Genomic DNA, 18,821 nt, shown 5'->3' with positions numbered 1-18,821 from the left:
TATTATGTAAAAGACCTAGACTAAAGAAACTATTTTCTTAGCATAGGAAACAAATGAAAATTAAAATTCCCCCTAAGTATTTTAGAGTTTAAATTTTTTCTTACTTTTGTAACTATTTATTTGTAAACTGTATAAAAAAATCAACTTCAGTGCCCTAACTAAGTTGTGTCTTCTCATCATGGAAAATGGGACCTTGCCATCTTTAGAATAACTCAGGAATTCCCAAAATCCACAGTGCTAAGGCTGAGATAGTGGGTGAAACCTTGTTCTTAAGACACCTGTGCTATAAAAATGTTCCCCTTTTCCAGCACATGTTGCCTAGCTAAACCACTCTCTGCCTCTCTTCAATACTGTATTACCCCTAATTCTGAAAACTTCTCAAACCTCCAACTGCACAACTTTCATCTTCATTTTCATGTAGTAGGTTTTTAGCTCTGATCTCCTAGAGAAAATAAAGATAATTGCTTATTACCAGTCTTCATTCTGAATATTAGAGAGAGCTGTTAGCCAGGTTCTTGATTCTGCTCCGCTCTTCCTTTACAAAGAGTCTAGGTGAAACTGAGATGATTGATAACCAAACAAGTACTCTCATGCTGAAAATATGTTTACATTTTCAGGTTACTTTTTATATTGATGAAAAAAATTAGTATTTATGGAAAATTGGATCCTGTTAAAATGTGCCAGGGAAGTTTACTTATATTATCATGAACAAACAGCCACTATTGAATATTTTATTTCATATGAAATATACATATATATGTCATTAATTATATTCACATATGTCTGACTTACTGTACTGTATTTCTGCATTCATCATAGTAAGTGTAAGTGTTTTGGGGCTGGGGAGAGGCCTCAGTAGAATAAGCACTTCCCTGGCAAGCGCAAGGGCCTGAGTTCAATCCCTGGTTCTGCCAAAAAAATAAGTGTTTAGGAACTATGATTGTTGGCTAAGTATAATTGTTAATTCAATGGAATTACACTTTTGGGCTGGCCAGATGGCTGAGTGGATTAAAGCGCCTGCTTAGGCAGACACAGGGACCAGGGTTCGATCCCTGCTGAGATGGTGATTGAGCCGTACACCTGTAATCCAGCGTTTGGGAGACTGAACATAGGAGAATTACTACAGGTCTAATCTACGTAGTAGGAACCTGTAGACCCTATACTAAATAATTTTTTAAAAATAAAAATTACACTTTTAGTTAAAGGAGAACAAAAATTTATGTTTTGCTGAGAATATCCATTGGCTTTCTAAGAAATAGTGATGCTGTGAAAATATTTTGAGACTAGACCTTAAAAACAACTAGTATATGATTAGTGTAAATAAATATATATTTTGCTTACCTTTTAATTTAGTTTTCTGGTGTATTTGGAGTGAAACAAGAAGCAAATATGGTTAAGTTGCTAGAAAAACAGTACCAAGAACAATTAGAAGAAGAAGTAGCTAAGGTAAGTTTATGTTTTTTCAGAAAGATTACCTTGGTTTATTCTCATTGAGATTTCAAAAAACATAGATTGTACTGATGGTATATATTTTGTTTTTATGAGTTTCATATGTATTTCTTCACTAAGTTGTCAGATGACATCAACTATGATTGCATTAAATGGAAAATTTTGCCTATTTTTCTTGGAGAAGAACATTATTTTCTGGATACAGTAATTAATTAGAAATCCACAAGTCTATAAAGTTGTTACATCGTAAGTAAATGAGGGCAAGATAGGAGAACAAAGTGATTGCTCCTATATGTACTACCTTTGCCTGGCTTGTCTGGAAGAGTTACTGTGATAGTAAATAATGCCTACAGATCGTAAGGGAGCAGTATCACTGACCAACAGCTCCTGGCTAAGTGGAGGCATTCTGTTATCATAGATTTTTACTTTATCACTCTGTTCTCAGCTGTTATGCCAGAGTTACTCTTAAAAGTATTTTCATTTCTTTCTCATTGCTAAAACACAGTAACCAAAACCCACACTTGAAGTAAGGAAAATTCGTTTTGGCTCGCAGTTTGTAGCTATTTTAGTCCATAGTTGATTGGCTCCAAGACAGGGCAGCTTAGCAGAGTAGCACAGCAGAAGAGTACTAATTCATGGCATGGCAGGGGGAAAGCAGAGCAGGTCAAGGAATGAGAAAGGAGAGGTAGGTAGGTAGGTAATTTACATATCTGTATCTATGTTGTATCTCCTAAGACACACCCACACTTTCCCACTTCTTCCCAACAACCTCACCTCTGAAGTGTAGGCCGGTGAAAATTATTCTTAAGGCAGTCAGAGTACTGTGCTATGGCCTGAAAGATAACATTGTTGGCCCGTCTCAGTCCAAGAGTAATACAAATGTTGATGTGCACTGATAGATTATGCTACAACTTACACCTGAGGTATGATGTTGGAAAAAGATTGAGAAAAGATTTTGCTGAAAGCTCAGACATTGTAGAAAAAGCCCAGTAGAGATGATGATTCCCAGTATAGATCGCTGTAGCTTTCTCCTGTGATTTGGGTACATACTACTGAAAATACAAATTTATTTAGACTTTTTTGACAGTATTCTGAGGAGAGTACAGCATGGGGAAAAAATGAGACCATTGCTCCTACAGATCTTACATTTTAATTGGTAGAGTTAGACTTCTAGACACACATAGCAATAACTACTACAAAGCAACAAGAACCTGGGAATAAGACTAAGAAAATCCATGGAGAATGAGACTGGTTTTACATAGGGTGTTGAAGACCTCACTTTTAAGTAGTGTTAGGATAGACAGGTATGGTGGCACACACTTGTAATTTAGCTTTCTGGAGGCAGAGGCAGGAGAATCATTGCAAATTTGAGGCCATCTTGGGCTACATAGTTCAAGGCAAGCCATAACTATATAATAAGACCTTATCTCTGAATGAATGAATGAATGAATGAATGAATGAATGAATGACATTAGAGGGAAATCTGAAAGAAAGGATGGAGTAAATTCTGGATATCAGAATGAAGACTAAGTAATTGGAAATGTAAAAATAAAGGAAAAAGTCACCACATACTCTGTTTATCAGGTCACTCCAAGAGGTAACTAGGAAATCTGGCTATACAGTTTGTGAGGGCTTCTTGCCTAGCTGCTAACTCAGTTCTGAGTTGAGTTTGATTCAGTTCTGCTGTCCCCTAATCTATGGACCTGTTCCTACAAATTTGTGAGATCCTTGTACAAATTTATCTGCTTTGCAGATCTAACTGGATGCAGGAAGCAGAAATACAGGAAAAGAGGGTTAGGAATCACACTTCAAGAGTGAACATTAATTTAGGATATTTGATTTGAAAAAGTGGAGTTGTTATTTATAGAAAATTCTTTAATAGGATATAAGAGACTGCAAAGGAGTTCGGGGGTTTTCTTGCAGAGGAATGGGAAAGTTTAGACATCAGCTTTGACTCATTAACTCCAGAGATGGTGTAAATGTTGATGTGGTTGTATATGTAAATCTAGCGTTTAAGAAACAGGGAAAAACTAGAAAATTTAATTGTGCGAGTTAGTATAGCAAGCAATTTTTTCAAACTTTCAGTTTTTTTTAAACTTTTTTTTTTTTTTTTTTTTTTTTTGAGGCAATGTCTCATTGCTTAGTCCAGGCTGGCCTTTAACTCTCTGTGATCCTCCTGCCTCAGCCTCCTGGCAGCACAGGTGCACACCACCACCTTGGGCAGGGAGACAGGCTGTTTGTTCATTTATTTATTTGTATTTTAGGGAAGGGTCTACAGGTTGTTCAGAGTCTCACTACTAGATTGGACTCATAGTGATCCGCCTGTTTACAGTCTCACAAGAGCTGGGATTACAGGCATGCACCACCATACCCAGTCTCAGTTGCCAGTCTCAGCAAGCCCTGGGGGCGGGGCTGGCTCGGCAGGCCCTGGGATCAAAACCCCCAGCCCCTGCATCGGCCTAGGCAGGAGCTTTAATCCACTGAGCTATTTGGCTGGCCTTTCAAACCATTTTTAGGTCATGAAATCAATTTAGTGTGTTGAGACTAAGATTTTAGTATTAGCAGTGAGGGTTCCATTGCGTAACTATATACAGAAGTACATTATGTATGCTTTGGGTCATAATATATAAAATGTATTTTTTGTTGTTTTTATGTGTATATGTTAACCATTTGTTGCAAAAAAAATTTTTTTTTGAAAACTACACACTTACAGAGTGAGTATAGATTTTTAAAAAGCGTGAGGACTAGGAAAAAATATCCCACTGCTTAGAGATCAGAGAAGTAAGAAAGTGCAAAGGAGGTGGACCAGGAGCTACTAGTACAGTAGATACGGAAGGAACAAAAGAATTGCATTATAGTAGTTTAAAATAAGTATCTTAGGAAGAGAATGTATTAAGTTATGTTAGATGTTTCTGATGAAGAATTGTAGCTGCAAATTAGCCATTTGATTTTTATAATGTGAAATTATGACTTACAGGACGTATTTGATGGTATTGTGGAGATGGACTCTAGTTTTGAGTGTGAGTGTGAAGGGGAGGAATGAGGTCATCTAGCTTTTACTCAAAAAGATCTCAGAAAAATATAATGGTAACAAAAGGTCATGTAGAGTGCTAAATGGTGGATTTTCATTGTTGCTGTTTTGGTTTTAAGATAGAATAGAAATAATTGGTGAGCAAGGAAAGGAAAATAGCTGATTCAGAAGAGAGAGTAGCAGTTGTGGAGCAGGGTCCTTGAATGAGTGAGCAGATTTGTTATATGGGGTGTCACCATTATATGGGAGCATGACAGTTTAATCAGTAATGGAAGAAGGCATAAAATACTTGGGATTTGTGTTTTTATTAGTACTTGTTTGCAGTACATGCAGTTTACAGTCACCTTGTAGTATATAATGTGGTTATTTTTTAAATCCCCTTCCCTCTCACTTCTATTCCTCCTTTAATTGTGCTTTTCCCATTTTCCTTTTTGTTGATATATTTATTTTATCTCATGTTGTTGAAATAAAATGTTTCCATTCTTAAGACTGTTAGGTTCCTTGTACATAGCACATCTTTATTCTACTTCTTTCTCCTTCCCATCCCCCAACCCCCTCTTCTCACCCTCTGTCTCCAAGATCCCTTTCTGCTTGCAAGAGATCTACCTCCTTGTCTCCTAGGGTCCTTTCTGTATTGTGGTATTTGTATTTGAAGGAAGAAAAGATTTGATTTGTTATTCAGGCATGTTATCAAATGCCATATTTAGAGCCTGTGAAAATTCTTTTCTAATTGTTTCTTTTCTTACAAAAAAATAACGACACAAAGGACCAGCCAAATAGCTCAGCAGATTAAAGCTCCTGCAAGCAGGCGCAGGGGGGTTTGATCCCTGGGCCTGTCGTGCCAGCCCTGCACCTGGGGCTTGCTAAATTGGCAATTGAGACCAGGGGTGGTGGCATGCTCCTGTAATCCCTGTAATCCACCTAGGCATCGTGGTGCACGCCTGCTGTTGGGAGGCTATAAACAGGCTGATTGCTTCTAGTCCGATCTAGTAAATGTGGTTAAAAAAATAACCACGTTATATACTACAAGATGACTGTAAACTACATGTATTGCAAACAAGTACTAATAAAAACACTCTGTAGACCCTTCCCTAAAATACAAAAAAAAAGGAAAGATTAACATCAGAGAATGGAAAGAAAAGGGAAGTAGTGGGATGGAGAATATGAGAGAATTGGAAATTGAATAATCAGTATTACTGAGGGTGTGCATTGCAAGGATATTGGTATGAATTTAAAGTTTGCTTCATTAGATTTTTTTCTTCCTCAGTTAGGTTCAGGATCAAAGACAAAGAATAGATAGGGCAACAGTTAATTGTAGGCATAGGTGGAACATTGTTAATACAGTGAAGAGAAAAGAAAATAAGGTGGTTTGAGTCTGGTTTTGTAGTTTCCAAATTATAGAATTCCTAAAGTTATTTTTGTCACTCCTTTCTAATTTAAATGTAAACAAGAGAAAGTGATCTTTGTATGAAGTTTTTCAAAACTTCAGTAGCTTCTTCTGTAACCTATCCATAAGGTCAGGCTTTTGTTGTTTCTCATATCTGTTGGGGCATAATTTACATAATAAATTCATCAGTTATAAGTCCAGATTTTGGTGTGTTTTAATGAACATTAGTGGTTGTGAAACAATATGACATATTTGATGTATTTGACATATTTGAATCACTCCCAAAAGTTTCACTTTGGAGACAACCCTGTTGCTTGTATGTTGCTGTATTCTGTTTAGTAATATTTTGTCAAGAATATGTACATCTGTGTTCATGAAGAATTTTACCTATATTTTTAATTTTCTTATAATGTTTTTGTTTGGATCTAACACCACAAATAATGCTGCCCTCAAAATATCTTTAAAATATATATTAGCTCCTTTCCTACTTCCTGGAAGAATTTGTGTAGAATTCACATGTCATCCTTAAGTATTTTGTAGAATTTTCCAGTGCGTCACCTGGGCCTAGATTCATCTTTGCTGGAATTTTTAAAAACCTTTATGTGCAGTTTCTTTGGCTGACTTAATTTTATTCAGGTTATATATTTCTTTTCATCCTTTTAATCAAAGCTGTTGAATTTCTGTAATTAGAGTTATTTGTAGTAATCTTTTGTCATTTTATATCAATAGTATATATAGTACTATTCCTAATTTCCCTTTTTGTTAGTTTGACTAGAAGTTTATTGTGTATATTGATATTTTCATTTACACGACATTTGGTTTCATTGTTGTTTTTATTGTTTTAATTTTTATTTTCATTGATTGCTATTTTTATTTTCTTGTTTCTGTTTTCTTTGGATTTAATTACTCCTTTTCTGTTTTTCTAAAAGATATTTCTGACGTATGTGTTTAAAGCTATAAATTACCCTATATACAATGCTAATGCTGCATTCTAATTATCATTCAATCCAAATATATTACATTAGTATACTTTGTGACTTTCTCCTTGATTCATACATGGACTATTTAAATATGCGATGTGCTGGGGATATAGCTCAGCGGTACTATGCCTGCCTGGCAAATGCAGGGGCCTGAGTTCAATTCCTGCTACCTAAATAAATGTGTTGATTTTTATGTCTTTGGAATTTTCAGATAGCTTTGCTTTTTTTTTTTTTTTTTTTTGGGAAGGGTCCACAGAGTGTTCAGGGTCTCACTAGTAGATTGGACTAATAGTGATGCACCTGTTTACAGCCTCCCAAGAGCTGGGATTACAGGCACGCACCACCACGCCCAATCTCAATTGCTGTCTCAGTGCGCCCCAGGAGTGAGGCCAGCACTCAGATAGCTTCTTGCTACTGATTTGATCAATACATTATTTCTTTGTGGTGAAAGGGCATACCATGTCAGATTTCATTTCTTTTAAATTCATTTTAAAAGTTTTATTTGGAGGGCCAGGATACACCTCAGCAGCTTAAGTGCCTGCCTGGTAAGCACAAGGTTTGATTCCTGGTATGCAAAAAAAAAAAAAAAAAAAAAAAAAGTTTTATTTGGACGTGTGGTCCTCCATGTGTACTGGAAAAGATTGTATATTCTGTTGTTTAAATGTCAAGTTTCCTTTAGTGTTGTTTCCTTCCAGGCTGGAAAACTTCCTTAAGCAATTATTTTGGAACAGATCTGCTGATAGTGAATTCACACACACAAAAATAAATTCTACATTATCTAACTTAGAAATATATTTTGAATGTTGTGATATGTTGTGTCAAAATCATAGATCTCATTGGAGAATGAAAGTTTTAAAAATGTATCAGTGAGATGGCTCAGTAGAATAAGCGCTTCCCTGACAAGTGCAAGGGTCTGAGTTCAATCCTTCGTTCTGCCAAAAATAAAAATAAAAAACAAAATTTGTATCAGTAGATTCAACTAGATTCAGGCCAAGTTCCATGCATAAATTCAATTCATAAATTGTTTCATCTTTCCCATGTAGATCGCTTCTGAGTCTTGACTCTCCTCTGCATTCTATTTGCCTTTATTTACTTTTCAAAGTTACCTGGTTCTTTTTTATTTTGTTCAGAGGTTTTAATTTTATCAGTAGTAAAGAAAGGCTGTCATAGGCCTCCTTTATGTTGCCCAGAAGGACCATGAGTCCTATTATTTAGTTAACTAATTCTCTCATCCCTCTTGTTAGACATTTAACTGTAATCGGCATATATTCCAAGAGAGTATACAGGACATTATTACCAAACTTCTGTCTGAGCTAGCATTCAAGATGTTCAGCTTGGTAGATGAGACTGTGGACAAAAGCAGTGTAACAGTGTTTAGGTGGTTAACGTCTATAGTAGACATAGTTCGATTCAAATCTGCTCTGTCATTGATTAGGTAAAGGACCTTTTTCATAGCTTCTAATCTTGTTACATTGCAGTTTTCTCAACATTTGCCTTGATACTACAAATATTCCTTTTGTCAGTTGAGCCTTATACTTCTCAGTAGACCCATTCAAATGTGAGGATAATTGTATAGTTATTTTATTTTAGAAAGTGAATTAACACTGCAGGACTGTAAAGCCCATCTTCCACAGTTTATTTGCTTGGAAATTTAAAGTCAGATTACTTAATCTCTGTCCTCCTTAGTTTCCTTCTCTATTAGACTAGCATAATAATAATACCTACCTTGAAGTTTATAATGATGAAATAATATAATGATCTTAATCATTGATTGCTACTGGTTTTGCTATCAATATTTTTTTAACTTTATGGAAAAACAAAATAAAATTTCATAACAAAACAATAAAATAACAATAGTTAATACATTGAGTATTTTTATCTTCAAAATAGTTAATCAGAGTACAAGATACGCACATAAAAAATTTTCCAAGCCATATTAGCACAGACCTTTCTTTTCAGTGAAAAGAAACTAGTGGTGTAACTATCTTGTTGTGTCCCTCCCCCACCCCCATTTTTATTGAAGAAGGACATTACTCACCAACTGCAGGATATAGCGTCAGGGAAGAAGTAGATTAGCAGGGCCCAGGTGGAATCAGGACCTCAGATAGGTAAATCAGGTTCATTCAGGAAATTTTGAAAGTTCGGTTATGTGATTGGATTGACAAGGAGAACAGTCTGAGAGAGATGAAAAGTCAGTAGGCACAAAGATTTCTATGCCCAAACATGCTTTATTCTGAGCTTTTGCCATCTAGCCTTCACCCTTTACAAATTATCCATGAAGATGGTACTTTAAATAAAGTCATTGCTTTATTTGGTTCTCAGAGCCAAGGTTGTTTGTTAGAATTTCGTAGCACCTGTGTTAGGAGGGAATAAAGTAACAAGATTCGTGATAACTGCAGTGGGAAAGCAGATGAGATTGAAATGTGTAGTCATACTCACCAGTCTTACAAACTAAGTGTCCCACTGGAATTTATTGTAAGAAAATAAGAAAGGTTATGTGCAGTGATAGAACTATAGATTTCATGGTAATTAAAATAATAGAATGAAATAAATTACCCAACAGTAGTGAGTTGACTGAGTAAATTAACAATGCATCTGCGTAACATGAGTCTTTGAACTCATCGGAAAGTATATAAAGATGTATATCTTGGGTCAAAACTGTTTAAATATAGAAAAACTATAAAAACCAATTATACTTCTATAGCATAATCACTTTTTTATCAGAAAATGTGTATCATTGTCTATTCATATCTGTATAGAAAAGGAAATGGGGTTAGGTAAAAGTTTATTAAAGTGTTTGTACTTTCTCACTTTTTTATATAGAACATTTATTACAGTTATGGCAGGAAAAACATGTTTTTATTTCAAAAGGCAGGCAGTAAAATAAATACTTTTAGATTAAATTCATTGAAAAATCTGAAAGGTATAATAGATACAGTGAAAGGGAGAGAATTTGTTGTATAGGAAAGAAATACTGGAATGAGGAAAAGGAAAAAAAGGGGGAAAGATTTATGTATATATGCAGGTAGCTTGGATAATTGTAGTGCCAATTTCTGCTGATCTTTTGCAAGGGACAGTTGAAGCTTAGAATTTTGGGGGCAGGGGAGATAGCTTAGCAGTCTAAGAGCCTGCCTGGCTAGTACAGGGATCTAAATTCAATTCCCAGTATCACATGCCATGCCGGGCATGGGGCCCTAGAACACCAGGCATGCACCAGGCGTGCATGCCTATAATCCCAGTGCTGAGGAGCTGAGAAAAAGAATCACTACAAGTCTGAGCTGCAAAGTAAGATCCTATATCCAATAAATAAATAAATAAAATAGAATTTTTAAAAGCTTAATTTTTTTTTTCTTTTCAATGTCTTAGAACTTTTTGTTGTTATTTTTTAGCCAGTCTAGCAGGTTTATATCTGGTAACTAATTTGAATGATAATATCATGCAATACAGCAACCACTGTTGAATTCCTGTTACTTTATTTAAGGAAATTTTGTGTCATTTCTAATTTTTTTAACTTTTATATTCTTTTAAAATAAAAATATTAAAATTAATTGAAAAACAGAGATACTCTCTGTAACACTTTATCATATGATTTCATAAGGTAGGCTTTTTTGTAATATGTACAATTTAGAGTAGTGACTTGCTTTGAAATTTTCTACTGATATTTATAAATCAAATCCTTTTTTGCAGAGAATATGATGTGTCAATATTTTCTACACATTGTGACAAATGTACCATTTGTAAAATGTTAATTATGAAAAAAACTGTATGGTGTATGGAAAAATCTAGGTATTATCTTTGCAATAAAATTTTTGTAAAATTTCAAAAAAAGAAAAAATCCTTTTTTTTTTTTTTTTTTAGGTCATTGTATCAATGAGTGTAGCATTTGCTCAACAAACAGAACTATCTAGACTATCTGGTGGAAAAGAAAACACAGCATCATCAAAACAAGCACACACACTCTGTCAAAATGAAGAAGAGCATTTCAGTGAAATAAAATTATCACAGGGTCAAGCTGGTCCTCAGACTTTTGAGGAAATGGATATAAAATTTAAGAAAGAGTCTGAACCACTTAGTGAAGACTTAGGAGGAGACAGAAAAAAAGTTGTATTTTCAAACAGTGATGATTTTGATGACGTGCTAGAGCTACAGGACCATGGACTGACTATTTCAGAAGAAATATTCCCTGAAGATGGAGCGTTTATAGTCAGAGACTCTGTAAGTATGCTCTTTCAAATTGTTTGGTTTTTTGTTTGTTTGTTTTTTTTTTTTTAATGTATTTGGTTGTTACAGGGTCTCACTACACAATTCAGACCCATAATGATCCTCCTGTTTTTATCCAACCTCCCCAGCTCTGGGGCTACAGGCATGCACCACTGTGCCCTGACTCTGTGGCCTGCTCAGCCCACCTTGGGGGCAGGGCTGGCGCAGCATGTGGTGCCAGGGATTGAACAGGTTGCCTAAGCAGGCGCTTTAGCCCACTGAGCTATCTTACCAGCCCCCCGCTCTTTCAAATTAAAAAAAAAAAAAAAAACCACTTATTATAGAAGTAATAGTAGCAGTGATACTTAAAAGACTGTGAAAGTACCAAGTCTAATTTTGATTGTGATTCACATTATTATTGTGGTTTTATTAATTGTGAAGTATATAATTGATACAATATTCGTATTAAATAAATCTGGTTTTATATTTTTCTTAGGGACATTTAGCATGTTAAAATGTCATTTTAACTTATATCTGCACTAATTTGTTTCAACTAATTCAAGAATAATTGTGTATAGTTTGGCAATATCTGTGAAAAGATTTACTTAGGAAATATAAGAATATAGGGAAATACCTGCCATAGCCATCTCCTTAAGAAGACAGTCTAAGGAATTTTTAAATATCTGTACTAATACTATCTGACTCTCCCTTTCTCTTTCTCTCCCTCCCTCCATTTCTGTTTATTGATTGTAGCAGGAATTAAACTGAGCGTCTTGCACATATGGGACAGCAATGTAACACTAAGATACAACCCGAGCTTCCCTATCCCCATATTTGTTTTAAATTTTGAGACAAGGCCTCTTGAGTTGCCTAAGCTCACATTGAACTTGAGTCCTTCTTTGGTCTTCCAGGTAGCTGGGATTATAGATGTGCACCATCATGCCTGGTGTATTGATTTTCTTGTTTATTCATTAGTGGAGGATCTAGCATCTCAACTGTTTCATGACTTTAATAGAAAATAATGTCTTTTTAAGTGATCTGCATGCAGATTTGTTACTAGTGTTCATGATAGGTCATGTCTTATTCAGAAGCATATTCCAATAAAATTGTCAACTTTTTATGGAATAGAAAATTTGTGCATACTAAAGAGGTTCATGAAAACCTTTAATTTATCAGCAACTATTATGTAGAATTATTTGTCTCTTCAGGGCTTGAAGAACATGTAAGACCCATTGAGAAGCAAACTTATGAAAAACTGATACATAAAAGATTTGATAAAAACTTACTGAAATTTTTTATCTAAGAGTTCTCTATACCACTGTGGTAACCACTACATAATATAAATTAAGTAAAATTTCTTAATTTAATTTTAAGATAAGAATATTCATATTATTTTTCCATCATAAGATGTCAAGAGGCATAATGGAGCTACAGCTTCAACAAGAAAAGGAAGACGGGTGTTCATGGTACAAGTCTGTAATCTTACACATTCAAGCTGTAGATCACAAATTCAGGGAGCCCTGAGCAACTTAACAAGACCTTGTCAAAATCAAGTAAGGTTAGGGACTAGCTAAGTGGTACAGTGTTTGTATAACATGTGCAGGCGCTTGAGTTCAGTTCCTAATTCAGTTTCCAAAACAGAAAAAGAAAAAGTAGGATGCAGGGGCCAGGGGTTTGATTCCCAGGCCTGCCGTGCTGCCACCCCTACCCCCACCCCCGCATCCTGAGACAGTGATTGAGACTGGGCATGGTGGCGCATGCCTGTAATCTGAGCACTTTGAAGGCTGTACACAGGAGAATCACTGTAAGTCCGAGTCCGATCTAGTAATGAGACCCTGAACGCCCTGTGGACCCTTCTATAAAAAAATACAAAAAAAAAAAAAAAGTAGGAATTTTGAGCACCTTTATTTTTTTCTTCAGAAGTAGATTTAAACTAAACTAATAAATAGCTATTTTCCTTCTTTTAGAAAATAGGGGGGGCCAAGGAGCTATCTCAGTAGGAGGGCCGGGGAGATAGCTCAGTATTATAAGCCCTTGCCTGGCAAGTACAAGGGCCTGAGTTCAACCCCTGCTTCTGCCAAAAAAAAGGAAAATAGCATGATGGTGATAAAACAGTTCATGTTGTTTGGAGACTCTTAAGAGAAAGGGGCTCAGGAAAGAGAGAGGGACTTGTACAGGAAAGCAACAGGGAGGATATACTTAAGGTAAATCATGTACATCTGTGAAAGTGTCGCTGCAGAGCTCATTACTCTGTAGTCAGTACACATTAATAAGAATACCTTCGAAGAGTTGCTTATTTTCAAGGTGCGTCACTGAGTTAGAACATTTGTTTTCATATTTATTTAGATTATTAGTGCAGGGCCGAGGAGGTGGCTTAGTAGAATAAGTGCTTCCCTGGCAAGTGCAAGGGCCTGAGTTTAATCCCCAGTTCCACTAAAAATAAATTAATTAATTAATTAATTGGTGCAGACAAATTTCCACAAAATGTGTTAAACTCTGTGAATTTTTTTTTAACTACTTAAGATCCATGATCAGATGATGGTATCAAGCATTGATGCTTCTAGACAGCTGATGTTAAATGAAGAACAGTTGGAAGATATGAGGCAAGAACTTGTGCGACAATATGAAGAACATCAGCAAGCAACAGAACTGTTGAGGCAGGCACACATGCGCCAGATGGAGAGACAGCGAGAAGACCAGGAGCAGCTGCAAGAAGAGATTAAGAGACTTAATAGAAAGTTAGCCCAGGTATGGGACCTCAAGTCCCTTTTTGCTCCAATTAAAATAACAGTATTGTTTATGCAGCTTTCTTTTTAAAGGCAGAGGTTTTTTTTGTCAAGATCTGAATGTAGTACAAATATTTAACATAAAGAGTAAACTCTATTAGCACACCAGCTTTAGATTTGGTTAGGCACAGTGTGGTGTGCATTGTCTTTCAGGCACTGGAAAAGTGACTTCATGGCTAGTTTTTGTTTGTTTGTTTTAACTTAATCATTCTGTGGACCTTACATAGGAAAAGTACTTCAACAGTTTGGGAAATACTCTGTGCTGAGTTGCTTGAGTAGTTACCATCATTAATTTTCCCATGTTCATTTATCATTCTGTGAGTCCCCTAGTTAGTGTCTCTGTGGTTTACCTTTATCTGTCTTTAATCCATCTTTTCAATCATGAATGTAAATCTGAAGTACTGTATTTCTGGAACTTTTTCTAGGGAAACTTGTTGATTTGAGAAATGCAAATTTTATATAACATTCTTATCACTTTCTTGACTAAATTTAAATTATATTCTGTGATACTTGGGAGCTGGATTCTTGTCAATTGCTGTATAAAATATACTTACAAAAGTCATTGCAGAAAAGCAAATACATAAGAATTCTTAAGAAAACAAATTTATTAGATTTAATTTTGAAAACTAAAATGTTAAAAAATGAAGAACTCAATACATACTTAAATATAAAATACTAAAAATATTGGGATTTAAGATTAAAATATAATATTTGGAAAAAAAACATTTTTTGCTTTTCTTCATTGTATTTTATGAATTCAGACTTCTGAATTTTCAATGCAAAATTGACATAAAACTATTAGTTGAACTGTACAAATTCCTGAATATTTAAGCTTGAATTTTCTTTTCTTTAGGCCTTCTATTGTGGCACATACTTATAATTCCAGTCCCAGAGGCTGAGGCAGGGGGATTGCCACAATTTTGAGGCCAGCTTGGGCTACTTATTAAGTTCAAGGCCAGCTTGGGCTATATAGTGTGTTCAGAGTAGCCTGAACTACATACAACACCCTGTCTTAATAAACAAAATAAAGCTACAATCATTTTTTTAAGTTTTAAATTTTGCATTGAACTTTGTGTATGCCTTTTAACCCCTTAAAATGGAATTCAAATCTTAAGTAGAACCTAGATCTTTTGGTCTCAAGGGGTTAAAAGAAATCTGCTTAATGTTTCTACTCTTTTCCTCTATCGCAAACAATATTCTCTCATGACCTTTTTTCTTATTTAGAGATCCTCAATAGATAATGAAAACCTGGTTTCAGAGAGAGAGAGGTTGCTTTTAGAGGAGCTGGAAGCACTAAAGCAGCTGTCTCTAGCTGGAAGAGAGAAGCTGTGTTGTGAGCTGCGCAACAGCAGTACGCAAACAGAGGTAGTATGGACTTCGGCCCACTTAGGAGCAATGGATCAGCAATGCAGTAGGCTTTGTTTGTCTTTGTGGTGTAACATGTGCTTTTGTAGCTTAGCTTGACATATTTGTGGTTGCATACATGTAAGGCAGGTAGGGCCAAAATACCATTTAAGGTAATTCAAATCTGGCATGGTTATAGTAGCAACTGTTGTTTCACCAAGGAATACACTTGTCACACTATAAAGCATGTATTGGTTTGAACCCATTAAAATTCCATCTGTGCATTGGAATGTTTTATCTCATTTTGATAATGCTAATCTCCTAATAAAATAGTTAAATATTATTTCAAGCAGTATATGCTGTGTGCATAGAGGTTCTATTTCACCTTGTACCAAATGAAGAATGACATGCTCTTTCCAAGATGACAGGTTTCCTTTCTGTTTTATCCTCTCTGCCTCTACACAAATTGAAACAGAATGGGAATGAAAACCAAATGAAAGTTGAGGAACAGATGTTTAAAGAAAAGGAATTGGACAAAAAACCTGAAGATGTGCCTCCTGATATTCTGTCCAGTGAGAGGTATGTAAAATGTGCACTTTTTATAGTGCAATTGAAATTGTTTCTAAGTAGTAAACTATCTTTCCTTATTTTTATCTTGTACATATTTACTTTGTTTTAAAATATCATCATACCATTTGTATGAAACATACCCATATATGTATAGTATGTAAAGGGATATATCAGCTTTTCATCATTCATTAGTATGATTTTTTTGTATATAATTTTTGATTAGGCATTGATCACTTCACTCTAAATGTTTAGGTGTTATTAGGTATCAGATCTTTCTTGATTTACTTATACTCTTAATATCATTTTGTATCTTAAAATTAAGTTCTAGTTATAAGCTTGATTTCATCTCTTCTCCACTATATAGCATTCAGAATAAGCAAGTTGTCCTTTTGATTTTTAAGGAACTATTTCTACTCACGTGAAACTTTTTCATGTATTTACAATATAATATAGAGAATTTTAAATCCATCTTCCAGTTTTAGGAAGAAATAAATCACCCACTTTTAACAAAACTTTTCCATTCATAGATTTTTGTAGAGGATAATACAAAAATGTAAATACTATGCTGTATAATAATAGCTATCCCCATTAATATTAAGGCATTTAAGCACAGTGTTTTAAAATTTATTTTGTTCAAATAAAATAATTTCTTTAAATTAAAACTAATACCTACTAACTTAATTTCCTCCTTCTCCAATTTCTGTACTGTCAACCCTTTTGTGTCCTCCTAACCTCCTTCCTCAGCTTGCATGGAGGAATTTGGCCCCTAAGATTTTGGCTTCCCCATTGGATCATCAGTATGGAACGCAGTCAGTATGGAACTCAAACAAGAAAGACAGTGTATGAAAATTAGAGTTACCATGCCAATATAAAATAAACACTATGTTTATTTTATATTATCTATCACTAATTTGTATATTTTACAAATTATATTTATAGGAATTTTATAGTGAATGCTTTTTTGCCATCATATTATTAACTTTAATCATTTAAATAGAAATATTTTCACATTACCCTCCTCCCAGTATTTGGGGCTTGATTAAAGTCTTAGTAATAGTTAAGGGTATAAAACCTTCTTACTAAATTATATTGAGTTTTGAGTGTACTTACGTAAACAGAGAACTTGATCTAGGCACAAAAATAGAACTGTCTCTTTTACATTCCAAATACTAACACTCTATTTATTACCTTGTCTTAAAATAGATGTGCCATGTGCCTATGAAACAGATATCCTTTAACCTACTTTAGATAGTCTCCTATAGTGTGAAATTGTGAAATGTTATTGAGAACAAAAACTCGTAAGCCCAAAGATCTTTTCTGTGCATATCACAGTGTCTCTATTATGTCTATGTGAGTTAAATATAAAATTTGCTACTATAGTAATTCCACTGAGGTAAGCTGTTAGGATAAGTGAGTTGTTCAGTTATTTAGTCAATTAATCAGGTAATCTTTTGAATTACCATTTACAGAAGTAAATTTCTTGACACGGTAAAATATTTGTCTTAAGCTAAAAAGAAAAAAATTAACACTTTTCCAGTACGATCACATTTTTATTTTAAAAATTTACTTATTTAGAAGGGAAAATGTCTAGGTATGTAGATGTTTTAATGTTAATATCATTTATCTCTTAAGTACCAAATATTTTAAAGGATAGTTAATATTTTCTAATTTTTCAAAATATGTATATTACTTATCTTTTTAAAAAGAGACAGTCATTAGCACTTAGGTGAAAATAGATTTTTTTTTCTTTTGGCTCATTGAGTGTTGCATGTGTAACTAAAGCTGTTTTTGTCTAAAGTAGACAACATAATAAAAACAGCCTTTAATATTGCCCTTGATGTTGGTAGACTAAAATTTCACTATAGATTTTTTTTAAAACAGACCTTTGTTACTATTTCTAATTTAAATAGTTTTTACCCTCATTATGTTTTTAGTGGTATTTTAAAATGTTATTTGGCATACAGAAAGATGAAATGTAAGATGTATGCATAGATAATTGAGCCAGGCATGGTGGCACATGCCTGTAATCCCAGCACTTGGGAGGCTGAGGCAGCAGGATCATTGTGAGTTTGAGACCAGCATGGGCTGCAAAGTGAGCTCAGGGCCAGCCTGAACTGCATAGTGGTATCCTGTCTCATAAAAACAAAAATAAAGAGACATGAGTAGGAGTACAAGCTTAATAACTATGTTTGGATATTATCCTTTCTGAACTTAAGTTTTGTCTCATTAAAATTTTCTTCTGATTTATACAAGACCAGTGCTCTAATCCCTAATCTATGGAGCCATTGCCTTAGTTACTAATTTGTAACTTCAATTATTTGATTTGTTTCAAGATAACAATAATATCAGTGAAACATTTTTAAAAGGTCAATAAAACATTTTCTTTAATGTTACAATTATTCTTGATTAAAATTTTTAGATGAAAACATTTTGTAATATAACTTCAAAATAAATCAGAAATAAAAATGCTTCATTATAGGTGCTATTGCATAGTGTTTTAATAATACATATTTTTCCTGTCACATGTAGTAATTGTGTATTTTTGTGGGATAGTAATGATTTGTGTACTTTTAAAGATCCAACATTTTAATAATTCTTTGTCTATACAGATATGCACTCCAGAAAGCTAATAATAGACTCTTGAAGATCCTTTTAGAAGTTGTCAAGACAACAGCAGCTGTTGAAGAAACAATCGGCCGCCATGTCCTTGGGATTCTAGATAGATCATATAAAGGCCAGTCAGCTAGCAACCTGGTTTGGAAGTCAGAAGCAGACATATCTTTAAAGTCATGCGTCCAAGAGGAACACACAAGAGGTATTAGTTTCATATGATATTTGCATAGTCGTCTGTCTCAGTTACTCTTCTTTCAAGGTTGGGACAAATACCTGACACCCAGAAATAAGGAAGGAAAGGTTTATTTATCTCACTTAGACCACTGAGCTATTTCCACAGCCCTAATTTTTTACTCTTTATTAGAGAAGAAATCAAGCAATCCATGAGGAGAAAATTTTTGTTGGATGCAGAAACATGGGACCTTATTCTTTTTTTTTTTCATAATTTTATTGAGAAACAA

The 18,821-nt window shown here is 34.5% G+C and overlaps 1 protein-coding gene across 7 annotated transcripts in view; it reads left to right on the top strand.

Annotated features, from left to right (window-relative positions):
• The window catches only part of Akap9 (A-kinase anchoring protein 9), a 207,436-nt gene that overhangs the window by 97,813 nt on the left and 90,802 nt on the right, over positions 1-18,821 (top strand). For all 7 annotated transcript variants that reach the window (XM_023706541.1, XM_023706537.1, XM_023706536.1 and 4 more), the window contains 6 exons: positions 1,354-1,446; positions 10,706-11,062; positions 13,571-13,795; positions 15,058-15,198; positions 15,653-15,756; positions 18,357-18,562. In XM_023706541.1, coding sequence (XP_023562309.1) covers positions 1,354-1,446; positions 10,706-11,062; positions 13,571-13,795; positions 15,058-15,198; positions 15,653-15,756; positions 18,357-18,562 — 1,126 coding nt within the window. The remainder of the gene's footprint in view (positions 1-1,353; positions 1,447-10,705; positions 11,063-13,570; positions 13,796-15,057; positions 15,199-15,652; positions 15,757-18,356; positions 18,563-18,821) is intronic.

The sequence above is a fragment of the Octodon degus genome, unplaced genomic scaffold (genome assembly GCF_000260255.1).
Source record: "Octodon degus isolate 3935 unplaced genomic scaffold, OctDeg1.0 scaffold00262, whole genome shotgun sequence".
In the NCBI taxonomy this organism is placed as follows: domain Eukaryota; kingdom Metazoa; phylum Chordata; class Mammalia; order Rodentia; family Octodontidae; genus Octodon; species Octodon degus.
The sequence above is the reverse complement of the archived record's forward strand: the minus strand, read 5'-3'. Positions and strand labels throughout refer to the sequence as shown.